The sequence below is a fragment of the Pygocentrus nattereri genome, chromosome 17 (assembly GCF_015220715.1).
Source record: "Pygocentrus nattereri isolate fPygNat1 chromosome 17, fPygNat1.pri, whole genome shotgun sequence".
NCBI classification, from domain to species: domain Eukaryota; kingdom Metazoa; phylum Chordata; class Actinopteri; order Characiformes; family Serrasalmidae; genus Pygocentrus; species Pygocentrus nattereri.
In genome coordinates this window covers 31898716-31915181 of record NC_051227.1, presented here as the reverse complement: position 1 = coordinate 31915181, position 16466 = coordinate 31898716, and the positions used below count along the sequence as shown (strand labels likewise).

The 16466-nt window shown below is 41.3% G+C and overlaps 1 protein-coding gene across 1 annotated transcript; it reads left to right on the top strand.

Moving 5' to 3' along the window:
• The first annotated feature begins 1982 nt into the window (after positions 1 to 1982).
• On the top strand, positions 1983 to 15990 carry tsr1 (TSR1 ribosome maturation factor). Its single transcript, XM_017694909.2, has 15 exons — positions 1983 to 2125; positions 3640 to 3743; positions 3832 to 4060; positions 4660 to 4794; positions 4955 to 5409; positions 6869 to 7025; positions 9623 to 9807; positions 11475 to 11695; positions 11975 to 12134; positions 12755 to 12865; positions 13011 to 13143; positions 13542 to 13658; positions 13740 to 13880; positions 15370 to 15444; positions 15613 to 15990. The coding sequence occupies exons 1-15, from the start codon at positions 2005 to 2007 to the stop codon at positions 15789 to 15791; spliced, it is 2523 nt and encodes an 840-aa protein (XP_017550398.1). The 5' UTR covers positions 1983 to 2004; the 3' UTR covers positions 15792 to 15990.
• Positions 15991 to 16466: the final 476 nt, after the last annotated feature.

The following is a 16466-nucleotide window of genomic DNA, read 5'->3' as shown; positions in this document are numbered from 1 at the left end:
CGCCAGTTCCGCCCAAAACATTTGGGGGGCGGGGGGGCGGGGGGTTCACTGCCCGATTAAAGAGCTTATTCTAGGGTAACAGTAAGAAACAATGCACCAGAAAACTAAGGGGAAATTATACCGTGTTTATCGATTAACAAACTTCAGAGGACAGGTTCACAGACATTTACATCCGATTTAGATCAACATATTGCTCATGATATTTTATTCCCTTGCTGCTAAACAAATATACACTCAAAGCAGATCTTTAAAGAAACTGAACTTTTCATTCCCTCTTTCTGAGGTTTTGAAGTTTTTTTCAGAAGACACACATAAAATGTCTAATCGTTCTGTTTGTGGGTTGTTAGATATTAGAAATTCGCTACTGATGATAATTTTAAAACAATCCGCAAACAGGTAGAGGACACGTGTCACATGTATGTCTAAAATGTTCTGAAACATAAATGCATGAACATTGAGGTTAAGCAGGCTGGGGAAAATCGCCTCAATTCCAACCAGGTACTATGTGAATTACATGCTATGCACTGTAGTAATGTGCTTCCTCTGTTAATCTACTGTGGACAGAGCTGTGAGCACTATGAGCTAAATCTATAAATGAAACAAATGGAAAATTCTAATGAACATTTTGAGGAGAGTCCATTACCAGAATGTGGCAGTGCACGACTAGATATAGATCACCAAGAGGTTAAAAGTGAACAGCAGCACAAATGCATCACGGTGCTGTCCTCAGGCCTGAAAACAACCAATTGGTAAACAGACCAGGGAGCTGCTGCTCTGGATTGGCCCAGGACCAACGGAGTCTGCAACCAATGGCAGAGCAGGATGTCTTCTCTCTGTATCCAGGCGAACAGGAGGCTTTGGAGCTTATGGAGGCAGTTTTATGAATGGCATTTAAAGAGCTCGGCTTCATTTTTATGTTTTATTATGTCTCTTAATAACATATATCAAATAATTTCCTTTTGGACAGGATGTCTGATCTGTCTTTCTTGCCAATGGGTAATTTGTGGAAAAGTGCACTTTGGTCGGGTTGTTCTGTGCTATAAGTGCACATGATCCAGTTCACTAATCACATTTTACACTGTCTCAAGCCAGTATTCAGACCATATACTATAAGACAATTTAATTATGAGATGAGCCCTCAAGATATGACACAAACAAACAAGAAAACAAATTATAGCAAGCAAAGTGTATCCTGCTTTGGACTTCCTCTGTGGCATATCTCTGCCTGTTGGCATTTCCTGAGTAAGACCCCAGTGAAGAGGGGACCCTCCCACTGAAAACCCAACACACTTGCAATTATGTCTAGCAGGGGTGTGTTCAGCTAAAGCCCAGCAAAAATCCACGATAGTTGTCCTAGCCATTATTAGACCCTATCGTTGCACTTTTCTTTCTGTAGAATTTAGTTTTTTGCCCCTTTCTAACTCTTCCACTACACTCTGCTCTATATAGACGTTCATTAAGGACATTTAATTGGTGAGTTAATTCACCCGTTAAACGTGATTAAACCATTAGAGCCTATTATTACCCCTCTTAATTAAAGAAATAATAAAATAAATAATTCACTTAGTTCCATGTGTAATTTTAACAATACAACTGGCCAGTAGATGGCACACACACACTTCTCAGTTCTGTAGCGTTGTCCGATGAGCGAATCGATCTGTCGAATCGGTTCTTTCGACAAATCACCCATAGGAAAGCAGTAATTAAGCAGTAATGTCGCTTTAGTTTAGTTTCGCTTTAGTTATCCAGTTTATGCAGAAATACTGCTATATGAACTTTTCTCTGACTTCATTTGGGACATTAGACTCACTCGCTAATCTCAACAATATAAAAAGGGATGGAAATTGACCTCACTTATGAATCACTGATTTGTTGAGTCGGACGGTCGATGAATTCAAACACGGATAGTTCTAAAGAATCGGTTCATTTAATGAATCAATCTTCCCATCAGCTCGCGCATGTATATGACGTAGTTGAAAGTTTACAAGTGCGGCGTGAGTGAAAATGGCTGCTGGCAGAGAACAGCAGCAGCAGGCACATCGGCCTGGAATTTACAAACAGAAGAACAAGCAGCACAAACATGGAAAGCATCGAACCAAAGGAGAGATCGAGCGTGAAAACAAGGGTACGTGTGGTTCCCTGGGTTTTTTTCCTTTTCGCCGCGCTGGCCGCGCCGCCTGGCTAACGTTAGCCAGACACGTGTTTAAGGTTCAGGCACTTTTAGTGGCCAAAGAAGGGAACTGGACTACAGCAGATACGTTTGGATATAGTTTACCTAGTTAACTTGCAGGTTCTCAGTAGCAACTTTATTAGGTCCATTTACATCGTATCTACGTTTGCTATCTTATCATGTCCGCTTATTTAGGTGCATTTTGTAGCTTTAAGTTAAGTGATACTTTATTAATCTCACAAACGGAGAAATTCCACCTCCGCATTTAACCCACTACATACACAATAGACACACACATTGGCAGTGAGCACTCTTGCCCGGAGCGCTGGGCAGCCCTATCCACGGCGCCCTGGGAGCGATTGGGGGTTAGGTGTCTTGCTTAAGGACACCTCAGTCATGTGCTGTCGGCCCTGGGGATTGAACCGGCGACCTTCCGGTCACAGGGCTAGTTCCCTAACCTCCAGCCCATGACTGCCCCAATTAAAATTACAGATTGTAGTTCATCTATTTGCTTATTGTGTCAGTATTCCTTGGCCTTGTTCATCAGTGCTTAGGACCAAGTTACCACTGCGCATATTATTTTGGGGGTGGCTCAGTCTCAGCAGTGAAGTGACACTGACATGATAGTGACATTTTGTTGTGCTTGTGTGCAGAGTAGATCACACACATGATTTTTTTAGGCAAAGAATGGTACACAGCCCAAAAACATCCAGCCATCAGCATCCTGTGGCCAAAACCTGAACACTGATGAGGAGCTAGAGAAGTGGTCACCATTCTTGATCCTCTAGATCTAGGCCATCCTTCCTGCAGAGTCTAGTTCCAACCATAATTTGCTACACCCACCCCTGCAGATTGAGTTCCTCAGACGTTCTTGCTTGATTAAATACGAAGCATTCATTTTAAGTTACCCGGGCAACATCTTAGATGCCCATTGGAACTAAACTCTGCAGAAAAGTAGATCTTTCGGAGTAGGGTGGGTTACCACAGGGTTAGAAAATGGGCAGTGCAAACTACAGCAATGAGGAGCTGTCTCCAACTTTACATCTAAAGACTGGACCACTTGATTTTTAAACTTCAGCAACACTGCTGTATGTGATGGACTTGTAGCAGCAAACCCCAATAGCATAACACTGCCACTACAGTGCCACTACAGTGCTAAGACGGATCCGTCATCCAAATTATATCTGTTAACCGTACCTGATGCCAGTGGTGGCCCTGTGGGGTCCTGGCATTTAATGAACAGGATAAAGGTTAAATGGTGATAACAAATTATGCAGAAAAGCACTACACTCTGTAACTATAGAACTACAGTGCATCTATATGGTAAGCAGAACTGAAAAATTGGAAAACAAGTGAGATGCAAGTTAAGTGTTTTAGTAAAGTCACCAGCGAGTGTATCTAATCAGAGATGGTATTTCCTAAGGTTTAAAATTACTTAACTTGCTGTCTGAAATTTCTGCATCATTCAGGCAGAGTTGCTGTGGTGGCTCTATCCAAAAAACAGAGGCGAGAGTTGAGGAAGATGGACCGGAGACATAAAGCCAACCAACTGCGCCGCAACAAGAAAGACATGGTAAGAAAATAGTGAAGCTCACCTTATTACTATTAACTTGTTGTTTACATGATTTTGTGAGCAGTGTCTCTCTTTTGGCTTGTGCTAGGTGCTGACTGAGAAGCGTCGCTTGGGCAGTAGGGATGGCCCTCCTCATCTGGTGGCTGTCATTTCTCTGCATGCTGGTGTGGATGCTGGAGCTGTGACGCAGATACTGAGAGGAGAAGGGGTTGGTGGGGTGCTACATGAAGATCAAGGAGTCAGAGGCGCTCAGGACAGTTTTGGCCTGGTTCTTCCTCGTTTTAAACAGAGATTCACTTTCTACCGCCCAGACACAGGTATCTGTTTGTGTGGTTCAGCTAGAATAGTAGCAATAATAATAATAATTCATTTTCAGACATTGACACAGAATTGAGTAGGAAATAGATTATTGTGATGACCTTCACTGCACACAAACATTTGCTGTAATTTAAGATCAGTAATGTTTTTATATCCCAGCATGTATATATGTGTATTTCTATATTCCAGAATTGTGCTATACGCCTTTCTATTCAAAAATATCCTGTCATTTGTAAAGTTGTTTTATTTCTATATTTATTTTAGTTATGAGATTTTGTTTCTGATGAGCAGAAGGCATTAGAGAGTAAAGCTGTGTTTTTAGATAAGCTTAAAGTTAGATTTGGCTGTTGTAGCACTATATGGTATGGGGATTCATTGTCTTCTACTCAAGATAAATAGGTTAATTATGTGCCTGCATGTTGGCTACCACGGAGAGCTGTTAATGCACACCTCATGACCAGGAAGGATAAGTGGTATAGATAATGTGTGTGAGTGAATATGTAGTTTAGTAAATAAACCCTCTCTTACTGAAGACGCTAAAAGTTGATTTATGTAGAAGGATGCTCTTTAATGTTAAACGGTCTTTCTCTGTTTTCAGCTGACCTGCATTCACTCTTGGATGTGGCTAAGGTGGCGGACACTCTGGTTTTTGTGCTGGAGTCCACTGAAGGCTGGGACAGTTATGGAGAATACTGCCTTTCTTGTCTCTTTGCACAGGGATTGCCAAGTCATGGTGAGACAAAGCTAGATGAGAGTCAGAGACTGTTGGCTTGTACTGTTGTGCTGTTCAGATTATCAGATGTCCTGTTGAGAATGATCTGCAGGTAGCCTGTAGTAGTTGTATGTCAGTACACTTCATTTTCCAATTGTACTTTTTTCCCTGTGTTTCTCAGCATTGGTGTGTCAGGGCATAGCTGACTTGTCTGTGAAAAAGCGGACTGAATCCCGCCGCGCACTGTCCCGGTTGGCTGAGGCTCGTTTCCCAGAGGCACGTCTCTTCCCTCTGGACTCTGAGCACGATGCAGTGCTGCTTCTTCGGCACCTGGGGGCCCAGAAACAGCGACGGCTTGCTTTCCGCTCCCGTCGCTCACACATGCTGATTCAGAATGCCTCTTACACCCCTAATAACTCCCAGGATGGCACAGGAGGTCCTGCCACAGGACTGGGTACCCTTCATGTGTCTGGATATGTCCGAGGCTGCCCCCTGCAGGTGAACAGGCTGGTGCATATCGCAGGCCATGGAGATTTTCAGCTCAGTCAGATTGACGCACCTGCAGACCCTTTACCCATTATTACAGCTGCCCCTCGCCCCAGAAAGCCAGCCAAGTGTGGAGATGTCGAGATGATGGTGAGTAGATGCTGGACTCTTAAGGTATTTTACAATGTGCCTGTTGGTAAAATATATGCTCAGTGATGATCAGATTCACAATCAGATATGCATGTGCAATATTGATGTTTCCCTGCTTGTAATTTGTAATGTTGATTAACGATGTAATCCTCTAGAGCCAATAAAGAGTAATATAAAACTTAAAACCACAGAGTGGCGCTGTTGAGTCATTAGGTTTAAGAAACAAGCATTCTTAAGCATTCGCATTTCTTTTAAGTACCCTGTTATGTATATAACTTGAACAAGCTTTATTTAGTTATTTAAAAATTGTAGTAGTAGTAATAATAATAATAATGATAACAACAACAACAACAACAACAATAACTTAATCTTTATTATTATCATGTTGTTGCATTATGAGGGCATGTTGAGGGAGCTGAAGCTTGATTTGGGCCATCTGAAGTTGTTTCCTGCACTGCGTTGTAAGATAATGTTGACCCGTGCTCTTGGTTGGAGTTTGTCAATCCCATATGTAAGTTGCGCCTGAAACGACTCAGCCAGGTCCTTTTGGGTTTTTCGACAGCCACAACATTTTTGGAGCTGTTATTGGTTTGTGATGCAGGGGAGGTGACTTCTCCAGCCTCCACTCCTCTGAGCAAACTTGTAGAGTAGCAGCTATTGTCTCTCATGTGTGTCTCTGGGAAATAGCTGGTTTTGAGGTATTTTGACTGGCCACTGGTATTGTGCAGTAACAGACATGTATGGCTGTAAATTAATACTTGAAGTTAGTGCAAGCCTGGCGCATTTTCCACATCAAACAAAGTTCCATGAAAGTTTCACAGTGTAAAGCCAGCCGTGGATGATTACACAGGTTCAGAATGTTACCATCTTTTGTGATGACTTGGTTACTTCAGTTCCTGTATGTTGTATTGTTCGGACTGAGTGTTGACCTTTTTCATCAGGTAAAAAAAAATGCCACTTTGGAGCATAGAATTATTTTTTTTTTTCTGATTTTTTCCCCATTATCTTTCTGCATTTTTGATCACAAACCATGGACTCATAACAAGCTAGCAGTGCCTGTTTAAAACGGTATTTTAACAAGCTGCTTAGTGGTAAATGCAAAACTGGTGAAACGATATAACCATAGTCATGCAAATGCAATGTGAGATTATGTAGGGATGATCAAATCGTTGTCACACAAGTCACATACGGTCCTTTGCACGCAAGATGGGTATTAAAAATTCTTGGCAGACGTGCTATTCCTACAGCAACTTGCACACCAAGCCCAGAAATACTGTTGTTTTTTTTTTTCATCTTTATCATTATTAGTATGCAAGTACCCTTATTTTTGATTCACCTGAAGACGTGTGAAAAGGTATTATATATTATATTATGCAGTTATGCGTGGTATGACAGTGTTCTCACCGTATACTGACTCAGAGTTGTTTACCTTTTTGTATTTCTTATGTATACCATGCAGGATGGGTGTGCTGGAGAAATTAATGGAGCTGCAGAAGTGCGAGTGCTCATGAAGGCTGACCCTTCTCAGAGAGAGAGCCTGCAGGCAGAGGCTGAGGTTGATCCCATGGAGGGTGAACAGACGTGGCCCACTGAATCTGAGCTCCAGGAGGCTGAAGGTACAGCAGTATTGAGCTTCCAAAAACTATACTAACTATACTCAACAGGAGCCAGGCATGTGGCGGTATAACAATGTAATATCATGATAATTAGTTAAGCTTTTATCAATTTACAGAATGATCATGGCATTATTCTACAGGCTTAAAAACACTGTGCTTTCGTTTCTTGGGCAATGGGACAGCTTAGTGGGAGCATGTATAACCAGACTTATTCTGCATATCTTAAACGAAAGATTCTTCCTCTGGTGAAGCTGCAACTTGTTTGAATGAATGCAATGTTAGTATTTCAAAGAGGCCTCTGTAACTGTAATGTGTGTGTTGAGAATCTTCATTCTACTAAATGTGACTGTGTTCATTGGTATTTAAAAAGAATTGGAAATTGGAAACATACTTCTCAAACAGCTTTCATACCTCAGACACTGTCTAATTTAACTTAACAGAGCAGATCAGCAAAATTAATCTACAGGCATTCATAGTTAGCTGGCTAGGTGCAAACAGTCTGTTGGCAGAACAGTAGGATAAACATCATAGTTTTGTGAGGCTGTCAAATGTATTAAAAATTCATTTAGATAGAACAGCCCTACTGTACTAACAGATATGTGACTTTTCCTCAGTTGTGACAGTTGCATCTGTCTGTGCAAATGTGGTTGGTTACCTATGCATGAGAATGCTTATGGAAAACATCAAACAGAAGCGAGGATTCTGGAAGTTTGAAATTCCTGGTCAAATAACATACATTTTGATTTTGTAAATGACAATGTGATAACATTCTCTACAATAAATGCACTCGGTTTATATTTTCTGTGAATTTTCAAGTGATGGCTATTTATTTAATGAGTTACATACGGTGGAAAAAAACCCAAAACATTAAGTATTCCATAACCTTTATATATGCCATATTTTATGTTTTATTTTTCCCCAAAATTAAAATTAGAAAATAAACGGTAACTGTGACAAAGTATACATAAGTTTGTTCTCTGTAGAGGATGTGCAGCTTATTTTCATTTAGAAAACCAGCAAGACAAGTAGTTTGACCAAGGTGCCCAAACCTTTGCGGTTGACTTTATCTATGTGATTGTGAAATTGTGCTTTTATTAGCAAAATTAGTAATTTTTAGCAGCACATTCTTTTCATGTGCTCCTCAGCCCTGCAGACAGGTAATGGTAGGGATGCATCAATATCAATACTGGTATCGGGTATCGGTCTAATACCGCATTCATGTACTCGTGAAAAGCCACGTCTGATACCAGCTGATAGCGTGTGACACAAGCCAGTGTACGCTGCTGTGCTAATGGAACAAATGATTCAAGTGGGCAGTGAAGGAGGGTCTGCTCAGACTCTGCGGTGGTTGGTCACTGTAAACATTCTGCCTTGGTATATTCCCAACAAGATTATACTTTGCGATTTTAGCCTGTTTTAGCCATGCAGATGCAATCAGAACCACTTCCCCAAAACAAAGCGCAGCTGAAAAAAGCCGTCTTTTCAGTATTAAAGTCTGGCTGTGCTGGCTTTGCTCTGTTTACTGAATAGAATAGCAAAGTATATACATTATTATTATTATTATTATTATTATTATTATTATTATTATTATTATTATTATTATTGTTGTTGTTGTTGTTGTTATTGTTATTGTTATTGTTATTGTTAATAATAATAATAATAATAATAATAATAATAATAATAATAATAAATAAAGTAACATAAATTGACACTTTAGTCCCACAACGGGGAAGATTCACCTCCGCATTTAACCCATCTGTGAAGTGAAACACCACATACGCACTAGTGAGCACACACACTAGCGGGCAGTGGGCAGCCCTATCTGCAGCGCCCGCGGAGCAGTTGGGGATTAGGTGTCTTGCTCAAGGACACCTCAGTCATGTACTGTTGGCTCTGGGGATTGAACCGGCGACCTTCTGGTCACAAGGCTGCTTCCTTAACCTCAAGCCTGTGACTTCCAAATAGACTGTAAAAGCCATATTTTCCTTCTGTGTACATCACTGCCTGGGTTTAGTGGTCAGCAGCACTGCTGTAGCTCAGTTGTTTGCTCATTTGCGTGTTTCCTCAGTACTCAATGTACAGGGTCTTATTTTGAATGAAATGGCTTTATTTGACATTTTCTGTAGACAAGGCTGTCTGTAGAGGCTGTGTTTCAGTAGTTCAATCAGGCTGAGCATTTTCATACGGAATAATATTTATAACAATGCAGTGTATGTCTGGCTGTAGAGGACATTGACCTACAGCTCAACCAGCCAATGCAAGACTTCAACATGAAATGTGAGCTCTTCAGATAAGCCTTGGATGTGATACCTGCTCTCACTGGGCTATAGAGATTGCTGTTGAGACATCAGAACTATAAAATGTTTTAACATCTGTACAAAAGTGCTTTTCTGATGTGTGACAAAATCCACTCTTCACTACAACGCTGCTTGATTCAAGATAGCTAATGCGTGTCACTTATCAGCTAGACTTTCGATTAATTATGGTATCAGACTTGGTATCGGTGAGTACTAAAAACATGTAATCGTAATCGGTGTAAAATGGTGATATTGAAGGAGTGAAACGACAATTCTTTGATCTTTATCCTCTGTGTTTAGAGGCCAGGAAGAATAGAAAGGTGGTGAAGGTGCCAAAGGGAACTTCAGACTACCAGGCCACATGGATCGTGGATGATGCTGAAGAGAATGGAGATGATGATGAAGAGGAGGATGATGTGTACAGCTCTGATGATGAAGACGACGATGCTGAGGAGTTAATGGAAGATGGAGAAAATGAGTCTCAGGTAAGCCTGGTTAAGGCTGTTCATTTTATTGTTGTCCAACTGAAAACATTTTTCAACATGAAAATAAATGATTGTGTCCAGTTAGTGTTTTTTCCTTCTTTTTTTTCTTTTTTCTTATTAAAAGAATCCCTAGAGAGAACTGTGAACTGTGTCCTGTAAATAAATCACAGCATTTAAAAAAAAAAAAAAAAAAAAAAAAATCTCGGAAGTATGTAATTAGGTCAGGCCTGTAAACATAGCAATAAACTATCCATACGTGACTCTTTGACCCTTTGGAAAGGCATTGGCATTATTTGTTTGTGCGTCACCATGGCGTTGTCCAAGGTGGCAGCGGCGGAAGGCAGTGAGAAATGAGGCCAGAGCAGGTCAAGCTAAAGTGCTTCTCGACTTCCACCGCATTTTCACCGCACAAAGCTGACAATGCAGAGCGCGCGTGTAAATATAGGCGTTGGGAGCGGGCGATTGGCTGAAATGGGGGCAAGGGGGCGGGCATGGCGCTGGCGGAACACTGCATACGTGACTGGCTCTTTGTGTGCTGCATGGTGGAGAGGCATTGTTTGTTTTTTCAGCGTCTGCCTCTCAGCCCCAGTGCCAGGCTGCTCACCGCAACAATAGTGTTTGTAGCTGGAGGCCTGTCCCGAGAGAAGCCTCCCGTCTTCCTGCTCTTTGGACAGGGCTTCCTGTCGGGACCTGTGGAGCGGGCGGCCATTTATTTATACCAGCTGGGCTTGAAAGAGCGAGGGGGAAGCTCCTCATGTATGGAGGCTCTGTTAGATTTATTTTCTTTCAGCGCAATTAGCATGTCTCTGATGTCTGGGTGAGCACCAAAGAGGGCTTCACAATGCAAGATGTGAACAAGGAGGGAAGTGGTACCTCAGATGATTCGGGGAGATTATTTTTATTAGCGCACCTGTGATTGTTCTGCAGGTTGACCCCTCCGGGGTGTGGATTCACCCCAGCAGCATGTCTTGCCCCTTTCCCTTCTCAGTGGCCACATGCTCTCCTGAAAAAGGCAGTGTATATTTAGGGTTGGACATCAAAGAGTACTCCTTTGGATGAAGTTTGAGCCTGGATTAGGAGAGAAAGGGATTTTGAAATAATTCCAGTTAAAATAAAGTGCTGGAGCTATGTTCTGCTCTCATTGTTGCCTGTTAAATTCAGCAGAGCTGGCGTCTCTCATGAAGCAGGATTCATGGCTAAGCTAAACCAGCTAACTTATAAGCTTAGCACAATATAACCCAAGATGGATTACTTTTTAGTAGAATACATTGCCATGGCAACCTATGCTGCACACCTGATTCGCTCAAGGGCAGGTTAAGTTCAGGATTTTGAATCATAAATAGCTCTTGGACCCATCAGAGTGATCTTCTAACCATCATGAGGAGGTGGACCTCTCTGTTTATTTTTGTTTATTTTTTTTCTTTCTCAGTTGTGATGCCAATCATGTAAAGTCTAGTGGAGGAAGCAAATTGTAGTATATAGGTACATATGAGAAGAGAAAACAATTACCACTCCATTAAACAGACTATACACTGTAATCAACATAATTAGATCATAATGTGAAAGTGCTGGTTCAGGTAAATGGCAGATTTTATTTATTTTTTTTTTTTTGGCTGATCTCTCTGGGCTGGCTGACATTCATATTTTTACATATTCCTTTTCTTAAGGATGGTGAAGCTGGCTGTGACTCTGGAAATGATGATGCTGATGACGATGAAGAGGAAGAGGAGATAAGCTTGACAGACTGCGTTGCAGCTGAGCAGAAATATGATGAAGCAATGGACCAGGCAGAAGAGGAACACGGACTCAAGCATTATCGAGAAGCTCGCTCTCATGAAATGTTCCCTGATGAAGTGGACACCCCCATTGATGTGCCTGCTAGAACAAGGTAAGGATGAGGGAAAGATGTGCATGAACTGCACTGTGTTAATGCCTGTAAAAACCACCAGTGAGCCTTTACCTTTACTTACTATCTGCTTCAGCTCAGTCTGTGCGCAGAACTGTGCATAGAAATGTTCTGTTTCCTTCCTTGCAGGGGGGTTTGACACATTTTCAATTGTAACGCTAGTACAGATGCTGTTAGCACAGATGCCTTTTTCACCCTTGTTGTGCAAAGCGCAAAGGTCTGACTCATGACTGTGTTTGTTTGTTTGGGTTTGTTTCTCAGATTCCAGCGCTATAGAGGTCTGAAAAGTTTCCGCTCGTCTCCGTGGGACCCCATGGAGAATTTGCCTCTCAACTACTCCCGCATCTTTCAGTTTCAGAACTTTGAGCGCACCCGCCGCCGTATCCTGGCTGAGGCTGCAGCTGAGGAGCAGGGAGCCATGGTATGAGCGTGTGCACAATAACAGGCCAAAAGTTTCAAAACAGGCAATTGAAATTATGTTAATTATGCTTAAAGTCTTCAAAACTGGCGTTTAATTTTAGGTCATCCTTAAAACCAGTAATATTTACATTTCATAATTAGCCATAATTGTTAGTATTTAGGGCTGAAGCCCAGTTGCCAGTGTGCCGTATTTTGATGATGGACATCAAGAGTAACAAATTACAGTTGTCATTCTTCTTTGCTGATGAGCTGTGATGTCAGACCAACCCTTATAAGTAACTGAACTGTAAAATGTGAACATTTTGACAACTGTGGCCACACCATGCTTAACATATGTGAGAAATCTGTTAAAGTTTTCAGCTTCTAAGTGGCTTCTAGCTGACTGACAGAACGCCATGGGTGGGGAACACTGCAGTCTGTTTAAAAGGAGCTGCTAAAATATGTTTGTTGAATTGTGTAATTTAATGTTTCTTCATAGCAAATCTTCACTATTGTTCTGAAATGTGAAAGTAATATTAAATATGAAGTTAGTTTGAATCATATGACTGCATTGCTCAGAGTGTTACGGAAGTCTTAGGGCTTTCTAAGGCTGCTGTTGAGATGTGCTGTTTGGTTCTGCAGGTTGGCTGGTATGTGACACTACACATTGAGGACGTGCCTTCCTCAGTGATGGAGAGCTTTCAGGCAGGCAAACCTCTGTTACTGGTCTCTCTGCTTCCACATGAACAGAAGGTATCTTTCACCCTGATTCTAAATGATAATTATTTCTTGCTACTACTGTTAACCAGTGAAGTTTAAATGATGACCTGAAATTATTTAAACAAGATTTTCTGCTGTGAGTAAAAGCCATGTTCCCTCACTATGTTCCCCTATGTAGATGTCAGTGATGCATGTGCTGGTACGGCGGCACCCAAGTTTCACAGAGCCTGTAGCATCGAAAGAGGAGCTGATATTCCAGTGTGGCTTTAGGCGCTTCCGAGCCTCTGCCCTCTTCTCTCAGCACACCTCTGGTATGACCCTGCTACCATTAATTTCCTACTGGTTTTATCTTGCTGTGGGCAAACTAGAATCCAACATATGAGTTCCTGTATACTGTCGCTGTCAAAAGCACAACTGGTAACTAATAACAAATACTATTGGAAAATGACAGCTACCGTTTACATTGTATGAACATTTAATTACAAATTGACCAAAAGAAGTTTTATGAACCTTCTTCATCCTCCTATAAAGTTACCATTGTTGAAAATTTCTTGCTACAGTGATAGATGTTTTGGTGGGGAGAAGGTATTCCCTTCTGTAATGAGCTAGTTTTCTCTGTGTTAAATCCCAGTACTGGCTTGTCGCACTGCAGATGAGGGATTAGTGAGCGTTCACCCAAGGCTGTGAGCTGACCTATTTGTCTGTGCAGGCGACAAACACAAGATGGAGCGTTTCCTGCGTGTCGATGCTCCTATGGTTGTGTCCGTGTATGCCCCTATCACCTTTCCCACCGCTGGGGTCCTGCTCTTTAAACAGAGGGCCAATGGTAATTGAGATACTTCTACAAAGTTAGAACAATGAGTTTGAGTGTAATAAGTTGCTCATTTATTGAAATCTCCTATTCCAGGAATGCAGGACCTGGTGGCCACGGGCAGCTTGCTGAGCTGTGACCCCCGGCGCGTGGTGCTGAAGAGGATTGTCCTGAGTGGACACCCCTTTAAGATCAACCGGCGTTCTGCTGTTGTCCGTTATATGTTCTTCAACAGAGGTGAGAAGAAGGGCTTATTAAAGGGGAATTCCATTGATTTCTCTGAATGTCATGCAATGTGTTATGCAGTGCATGCATATCAGTGCAGAGGGTTTTTTGAAGAAAAATTGTCCATGCTACGCAAACTTCCTCATTTGTATTTCTTTATAATGCAAGTGATGGGAGTTAGGGGTCATGTCACCAATGAAAAGATTGTTGTTGTTGTTGTTGTGTGGTGTGTGTTTTTTTTTTTTTTTTTTTTTTTTTTGTTATTATGTAAATCAGTGATTCAGTTGGTCCTTAGGACCCCCAAACTGTTCAAATTTTTGCTTTATCCCAACTTGCAGCACATAGTGATGAAGCAAAACTGTGATAGGATCAGTTTGAAAACCACTGATATAAACAGCCAGTATTGTTTTTAATGTAACGTTGATGGAACTGAAAGTAAATTTCTAAAGATCACTTTTCCATACATACACATTACAAACCTCAAATGTCTAATGCCATTGATATATATTAATGTGTGTCTGCATGTGCACATCCAGCTCACCATGAATGAACCATGTGCATCATGAACAGTCACAAATGAAATGTTCTTCTTTCAGCTGTTTGTTATTAGAGCAAGACAAAAGGGGCCACAAATCGGATATAGGACCACATACAGAAGGTGGCTTAATTAGAAAAGACCACAATTGTGTATCTGCACAGCCCTGAAAACATCAGATCTGATTCACATTAAAGCAAAAAAATCTGATTTGTGCCACTTTAGCAATGTGAACATAGCATGGGAGGTTGTTATTGGAGACTTTAAACACTTTGGACCAACGTTATATGTCAACATTATACACAATTCAGATGTTACTCCAGATTGTTGCTTCATTCATCAAAACAATTTTTTTGGTTTTTGATTCCTTCCCACCGAGAGACTTGTTTTGAAAAAATGTGGAATTCCTCTTAATATGCAAATAGTTAATATGCTCTAGAACAACGCATACGAGGAAAATAAAATATTCTGAACTTTTTATAATTAAGAGCTTGATGTAGTAACACAAATAATCCTAAAATTTCACATACATACAGATCACGCTCCAGTCCATTCAGCCTATACATGGAACCTAAGTTGCAAAAACAGCCTATTTTGTATTCATCGTTTCTGTGATGTCCCTAAAATCCACACATTTACCCACATCCTCCTATTCAGTCTACCAGTTTTAACTGACTTGATTCCTCCCACTCATGCTGAAGTTATAAGGAGTGTATCAGCCCAGATCGCTTTTTTAAAGAGGTATAACACAGGGCAGCCAATTAGAACAGAGCTCATTTAATAGATCAGTCCTAAAAATAAATTATTTTAAGGGATAAAGAAAGGTGGGAGGATGGTCATGTAAAAATTAAACATGACTGCTTTTGGTACATAAAACCTGCAATAAAATATAACAAAATGCAGGGTATGGGCTCTTTAAGAAATCTCTGGCTTTGGATGTTTACTAGTTTTGTTCCCTTCCCCTAGATGATATCTTGTGGTTCAAGCCAGTGGAACTGCGCACCAAGTGGGGCCGAAGAGGACACATCAAGGATGCACTGGGTGAGGAGGGGGAAAAGCATATACTAACGATGTTCTTAATCATAAGATTGAAATGAGCTGTTTTAAAAAAGTCATAAACCATTCACATAGTAAAAGATTGTTGAGACTGAAATTTATATTACAGAATGAAACTAATGCATATTTTTCTCTGCTCCGTTTTCTGTGCAGGTACTCATGGTCACATGAAATGTGTATTTGACAGTCAGCTGCGTTCCCAAGACACAGTGCTCATGAACCTGTACAAGAGAGCGTATCCTCGTTGGACATATGACCCCTATGTGCCTCCAGCCCTACCCTGGGTCAAGAAAGAGGAGCCAGAGAACCTCCATGACATTGACATGGAATAGAAGCAGGAGAGACAGTCATGGACTGACCGTTGCAGTGGACATGATGGCCAGTGCAATGGTTACTAGCACACTATATATATCTATAAGAAGAATAAATGATTTGGTGAAATACATTTCGTTTTGTTATGGTTGAATTTGTCGTTTCCAATGATGGCCACTAGATGGCATACCTGTATTAAAATGAAGGCGCTGGATGGAACTGTTGACTGACTGGTGTCTGTGCACGGTCTTCCTGTGGCCTTTTTTGAGAGGAATTCAATGAAGTCTGAAATCAGTGAAGGCGTAGATAGATATAACGCATACAATTAGTAAAGCCATCTTTAGGACATGCCACCACTAAAAACTGCACAGTTAATTCTTGGCCTTAAGCACTGCATACTTGCTGTATGTATTTGATGTGTAGTTTCTATTAGCATAGCAAGGAACACTAAGGGAGACTGAGTCAAATTCCAGCTGAAACCTCAAGTGATAGTGTCCCTGGCTTTATGAGTGGAGCATGGGTGAAACCGCATCTAAACACTAGTAGTAAATACTGTCATTGTGAGTTTTCATTTCTCATCCTCTAGCTCTAGACCAAACCTCACTGGAAGATAATCGCCCTCAAAAATGTCCAACCAGCAGTGAAGGCTGCAGTCATTACCTTCGGCTGGCTGCTGTCGTTTGGACGCGCTGGAG